The 6838-nt window shown below is 42.8% G+C and overlaps 1 protein-coding gene across 1 annotated transcript in view; it reads left to right on the top strand.

Moving 5' to 3' along the window:
- CDK5RAP1 (CDK5RAP1 mitochondrial tRNA methylthiotransferase) overlaps window positions 1-6838 on the top strand; it is a gene marked incomplete in the record, with an annotated part of 35534 nt that overhangs the window by 25587 nt on the left and 3109 nt on the right. The window contains 1 exon segment of the mRNA XM_006144007.3: window positions 2445-2585. Within this exon segment, the coding sequence (XP_006144069.2) occupies window positions 2445-2585 (141 nt within the window).

Raw genomic sequence — 6838 nt, 5'->3', positions numbered from 1 at the left:
CTCTCGGGATCTTGGGCACGCATGCACACGTGCCCGGCGTGAGTTTAAGCCACTGGGTCCAGGACTAGAACCGCGGTCAACTACGTGGTTGTCCAGCGACATAGCCATTATGCTAACTGCTGGTCCCAAGATGATCCTTTTTTGAAGTGACTGATAACTGATGAGAAATGGATTGTTTCAACAATGGGGTGTGCAAAAGGTCTTGGTCCCAATGTGATGATTTGCATCAAATGACATTGAAAGCAAACATTCATCAGAGGAAGGTTATGCTCTCAGTGTGGTGGGATTTTAAAGGTGTCGTGTTTTTCGAACTCCTACCAAGAAACCAAACAATCAATTCAAATGTGTACAGCTAGCAGTTGGACAGTTTGAATGAATCCATCATCCAGAAACATCCAGAGCTTGTTAATTGTAAAGGAGTTGTGTTCTATCAGAACAATGTGAGACCACACACAAATTTTGTCACATACCAAAAGTTATTGGAGCCTCTATGGGATGTGTTGCCATACCCACCATATTTGCCTCATCTTACACTGTCAGACTTCTACTTGTTTCACTCTCTTCAAAAGTTCTTGCATGGTATAATGTTCAATCAGATGAGGCTGTAAATCAGCATCTTGTTCAGTTTTTCACCAATAAAGGCAGGTCCTTCTATGAATGAGGAATTAGGCAGCTCATTGAAAGATGGCAAAAAGCTATTGAACAAAACAGGCAATATATCATTGATTGGTCTTTGTTTTCTGTATTAAAAAAAACTTTGAAAAACAGGAAAAATACATCATGACTTTTCTGACAGCCCAATAATAGCTGATTTATGTGTTTTTATACTAATTCCACCAGGCTGTCATTTCTTTTATTCTATTACTGCTTTTTCTTGATTATGAGTCATGTTTTGGTGTTTCTGGGCATACCTAGTAATTTTTGATTGGATGCTAGACAATTTTGAGTTTCTAGATTTTGCATTGGGCATTATTCTAATAGGCAATTAAGTTGTTTACAATTCAGTTTGATCTTTTCAAGGCTTGGTTTTATAGATAAGCTTTTTTATTCTAGGGATAGTTTAGCCTCACTACTAAAGTACTTAATAAATTTTTTAGCCTCAGTACTACTACTTTCAAGAATTGTTACTAAATATTCCCAAGAAACAGTGTGGTGGAAGGTCATGTGTTTTCCAGCCCTATGTGAACTCTGGGAACCATTCAGCTGACAGTTGCCAGGTTACTCTCTTGGACTAACTTCATGGAGTTTCACTCTGTACATGTGTTGGTATTCAGTAAAGACTCGAGGAGATCCCTATACATGTGTCTGGAGCTCTTTTTTGTTTGTTTAGCTTCCTCCTCTCTGGAATTTGCTCCATGATTTCTAGCCATCCCAGGCTCCCTGAACTCTGGTCCTTCTCTTCTCAGTGCTGAGAAAACCACTGTTCTCTGCTTGAGGTCTTTGCTTCACATGCTCTGCTTTGGCATGTGCCTGTGGTAGAAAGCAGGGGTGCTAAGAGGACTTACCTCATTTGTTTTCCTTCTCTTGTAAATCATACTTTTTGTGTGTCTTATTGTCCAATATCTGAAAACAGTTGTTTCAAGTTCTGACAAATTTCATGGTCATTTAAGTCCAGAGGGTAGTTTTTGTCATTTCATCATGGTTGGGAGAGAAACTGCATATTCTAAAAGTTGATTCCATCATAGTGGTTTTATTATCCTCCCAGCTCTGCTTTTCTGCATGTTATAATGGAGACCCTGTCTTCTAGTTTGGCCATTCAGTAGGGACAAGTAACCCAGGCCAGATATCTCTAGAATACATTCTTGAGTCATTAATATGAGATGAGGTAAAGTGAAAGTTATTTTGCTAAATACATCATCCACATTTTCCTGGTTTAGGCTCATTGTAGTCCATTCTTACAAAAGGCAATTCTGTACTCAAATGCTCATTGATTGAGTCATTAAAATATAGCCAGCTGGGACTAGCAGATGGCATGGTGGTTAAGGTGTTGGACTCCCACATGGCTGACTGCAGTTCTAGTCTTGGATCTGGTGGCTTGAAACTCACACTGGGCATACCTGAGGGTGTGACCAAGATCCCAGGAGGAGAATGGAGGATTGTAGCATGGCCATCCCCTTTGGGGGGTGATTTCTCACTTTCCCTGTCACTGTCTCTGTCTCTCTCTTTCTCCCTGGCAAGCACACATGCCCTATAGCTAAAACTTCTAAAAAAAAAAAAAAAAGAAGAAGATAAGAAACAATATATTCAGCAGCGCTTTAGAGTTGCCTTCTGTGTCCATGCACTGTCCTTGCAGCAATGAACACTGAGTCTTCAGTGATTCCTTGCTTAGGAGTGCTCTGTGGATAAAACCTTGGGAGGAGTCTGAGACAGAGAAGGCACAATTTCTGTCCTCTAAGAACTTAGGACTGTGACACATTCATAAAGTTTTTATATTGTTTCCACAGCTTAGTAAACGCTCTGCCACTGACCTGTGCGGCCGGAATGATGGTAACCTTAAGGTGATCTTCCCTGATGTAGAGGTGGAAGATGTCACTAACCCTGGACTCAAGGTCAGAGCCCAGCCAGGGGACTATGTACTGGTAAAGGTAAGGTGCTTTTTTAGGCTTTTGGCTTGCACTATGGATTGAGTGTCAGATGGATAATTGGGGGAAAAAAAATTTCTTCCTGGAATTAATTTTTTTTTTTTAACTAAAATGAACATCTTGACCTGTATAATAAATGGCACTTTGATTTAAATTTTAGATTACTCCCAGCTAATGCCTTTTTTTTGGAGAGGTTTTTGCTATAGTGCGCATGCACTCGCCAGACAGAGAGAGACAGAGAGACAGAAAGTGAGAAATCACCCCCCGGGGGGATGGCCACGCCACAATCCCTTCTCCATTCTCCTCTCGGGATCTTGGGCATGCACACACACACATCTGGCGTGAGTTTTAAGCCACCAGGTCCGGGATGCGAACCGCGGTCGACTACATGGGAGTCCAACGACATAGCCATTATGCTAACTCCTGGTCCTGCTAATGCCTTCTAATATGTTTTTCTTAACCTTTTCTTCTGCTCTAGATAGATTCTTTGTAGGAATTTTGGCAGTAGCATGTAGTTTCCTGCTGCAGAGAGGTCAGAAAGAAGAAGAAGTGATTTTAAGTGAGTTGAGAGTGCTTTCTGTCAGAGATCAGCATGGTCTTTGTAATCTCTGATGTCCCAGGCATTCCTAACTTACATGGACTCAAACTGCCTGTGTCTTTTCCCTGGACTATCAGATCTTGCTGTTTGGCTGTTGGATTTTCCCTTTTGTCCTCTTCCCCTTTTTCAGTGAGAATATTCCTCCGTCCTTCCTCCTCCTCTTCTCATCTAGCCACAGGTCTGCTCCTGCTGCTTTCCCTTTCTTCTGGTCCTCATGTTACTTTGCCCCAGACCTAGATGCTGGCAGAAGATGTACTGAACAGGCAGGCAGGAGTGAAATGCTTCTCTGGCACCATGCTCCAGAGCATCCTCCAGAGAGGTGGAGAGGGGGACCTGGCGTTGTCTTGTGTTCTTACTTTTTTTTCTTCTGAAAGTTTGCCTTTTTGAGTTCTGGTTGCTTTCTTATACCTCCCATTCTCTTTCTCATGTAGCTAAGGATTAATTGAGGAGAGGGATTAGACTGATGGGCCAAGTTGTAGTGTTAGTGTGGTATTTTTAGGTAAAAATGGGAAAATTCCATTTGGCAAGAAACATAGGTAAGTGATGCTCTGTTATTCAGTACTCTTTATTTTGTACTCAAATAAAATAAACCCCACAGGTACAATTTCGTTGAAGGACGGAAATGAAGGAGTAGTTGTGGAACCAGGGGTCTGTTGGCTCTTTCTGTCACTCATCTCTGCTGCTCTCATCTTTTTGCCACTTAAGAGTCTCTGGCTGCACTAGAACCATTTCAACATACATTTTGTGTTCTTGTGCTCATTTAGCTAAACCCTAACCTGGTATAAATGATTATGTGCTTATTTTGCATCTGTACCAAATCAACTAAATATTCCTGGGGGAAAAGCACACTTAATCTGTATTACATAAGTTTGGTAAAATGGTGGGCACAGAAAACAAGATAAGGTAGGAGTTCTCTTTTTCATAGAAATCTGAATATGGAAGGTTCAGAACTGGTGAACATGCTGGCTCCATGATCACCACTAGTCCAAACTCTTCTAATTTTTTTAATTTTAAGTCTTTGCCATAGGGCATCTGTGCTTACCAGAGAGAGAGAGAGAGAGAGAGAAGCACCCTCTCAGTGGAGCATGGTCATGTCGCGATCCCTCTTCCATTTCTTTATCCCATCAGGATTTTTGGCATGCACACAAACCCACCCAACATAGTTTGGAGACTGGGATTCGAACTGTGGTGGGCCATCTGGGATCCAGCTTCCCATGCACAATGCTTAACCATGGAGCTACAGGGCTGATCCTGAGACTGTTTTTAAGGATTAAATTCAAGTTGAGTGTTCAATACAATTCCAAACACTAAATAAACCTTGGGGAAATGTTAGCTATTATTGCAAGGATCACCATTAGCACTTTTGATAGGCCAGAGCATGTCCTCTCACTGCCCCAGATCATATGTTGAAGTTCTAACTTCTGTATCTCAGAATGTGACTGTATTTGGAGATAGGACTTGTTAAATTGTAACTAAGGTAAAATGAAGTCACTGGGAAGGCCCAAATCCTCTATAAAAGAAGAGTAAATTAAGACACACACACAAGAGGAAAGACCATGTGAAGCCACAAGGAGAAGGCAGCTGTCCAAAAGCCAAGGATGGAGACCCCGAAAGAAACCAATACAACCTATACCTTGTTCTTCGACTTCTAAATTGAGAGAGAGAGAGAGAGAGAGAGAGAGAAAGAGAGAGGGGAATGGTACCCCAGGGGAATGGCCATGCCACAGTCCCTTCTTCTCCATTTTCCTGTTGGGATTTTGGGCACGCAGGCACATGTGCTTGGTGTGATTTTCAAGCTGCTGGGTCTGGGACTCAAACCGTGTTCGGCCATGAGGAAGTCCAGCGCCTTAACCACCATGCTACCTCCTGGCCCCATGTTCTTCTGTTTTATTGCTCTGCTGTGGGTCCCCTCAATTTTCAAGGTCACCTCATGGTCCAGGATGGCTGCCTGAGCTCCAGCCACCATGTCCATATTCTGTCTAGCAGAAAGGAGGAGAAAGAAGGGCAAGTGTCCCTTCTTTTGGTACACATGGCAGAAGTTCCATGTAAGACTTCCATGCTAGTAACATGCCATGTTGGTCTAAAAGAAGCTGAGAGGTGTGTGTGGACTTCATTCTGGATGATGATTTATTTACCCAGCTAAAAATTGGGAACTGTTCCTGAGGAAGAGAAGAGATGCTGGGGGCCAGGTAGCAGTTTCTGCCACATGCACTGCTTGTACATAATTCAAATTCATGGCAAATGAGCACTCAATATGATCTTGAAATCCTGATTCTATTGTATTTTCATAAAAAATTCACTTTTCAACTCTCTCCATAGCTCTCCACTTGCCTATCCAGTTCATCTTTGCTAATGTTTTTGCCTCTTGTTTGATAGAGAAAGTAGGTACAATAAGATGAAACCTCACTGTCTCATCATTTCCATTAGCCCACACATGCTGTCTTCTTACATGTGACTATTAGGTAGCTTCCACATCTTTTTATTTATTTATTTAATTTGCTGAAGGGCATGTGTGCTCACTGGAGAGGGAGGGACAGAGAATGGGGAAGCAAGAAAGCACCCTCCCCCTACATGGAGCATGATCACATCTCAATCCCTTCTCCACCTCTCCCTCCTTTCAGGATTTTGGGCATGCACACGTGTGCCTGGTATTTTTTTTTTTTTTTTGAGAGAGATTTTCACTATAGGGCACGTGTGCTCGCCAGACAGACAGAGAGAGACACAGAGACAGAAAGCGAGAAATCACCCCCCAGAGGGGATGGCCACGCCACAATCCCTTCTCCTCCATTCTCCTCTCGGGATCTTTGGCACGCACACACACACACACGCCTGGCGTGAGTTTTAAGCCACCGGGGCCGGGATGCGAACCACGGTCGACTACGTGGGAGTCCAGCGACATAGCCATTACGCTAACTGCTGGTTCCCTGCCTGGTATGTTTTTCAAGTCCCCTTGTTTGGGACTTAAACCATGTAGTTGGCTATGTGGGCTCTAGCCACCTTATCTTGCCTCTCATCTTTCTGTCTCTTTCTGATGAGCAAACATGTCTTCTGCCAATTCGGAGGAAAAAAAAATTGCTCACAATGCAAGTGACTATGTAACTCTCACTCAGATCAAGAAATAGAATGTTTTCAGAACCCCAGAAGCCCTCCTCATATTTCTTCCAGTCAGTCCCTTTCCCTATTTCTCACATTTAACCATTCTTTCTCCTCTCATCTTTCTGTCTCTTTCTGATGAGCAAACATGTCTTCTGCCAATTCGGAGGAAAAAAAAATTGCTCACAATGCAAGTGACTATGTAACTCTCACTCAGATCAAGAAATAGAATGTTTTCAGAACCCCAGAAGCCCTCCTCATATTTCTTCCAGTCAGTCCCTTTCCCTATTTCTCACATTTAACCATTCTTTCTCTTTTTAAATAATTATTGTATTTAACTTTATTTATTCATTCATTTATTTCATTTTTTAAAAATTTGACCAGAGAGGGACAGAGCGAGAAAGAGAGAGAGGGAAAGTGAGAGAGCAAGCCTCCAGGTCCAGGACTTGAACCGTGGTCGGCCATGTGGGAGTCCAGCGTCCTCAACCACCACGCCACCTGCCAACCCCTGTGCTATCCCTTTAGTATGGCTTCTGCTGCCGGGAAGGTGAGGTGATACCCCTCC

The sequence above is a fragment of the Tupaia chinensis genome, unplaced genomic scaffold (genome assembly GCF_000334495.1).
Source record: "Tupaia chinensis unplaced genomic scaffold, TupChi_1.0 Scaffold000115_1, whole genome shotgun sequence".
In the NCBI taxonomy this organism is placed as follows: domain Eukaryota; kingdom Metazoa; phylum Chordata; class Mammalia; order Scandentia; family Tupaiidae; genus Tupaia; species Tupaia belangeri.
The sequence above is the reverse complement of the archived record's forward strand: the minus strand, read 5'-3'. Positions and strand labels throughout refer to the sequence as shown.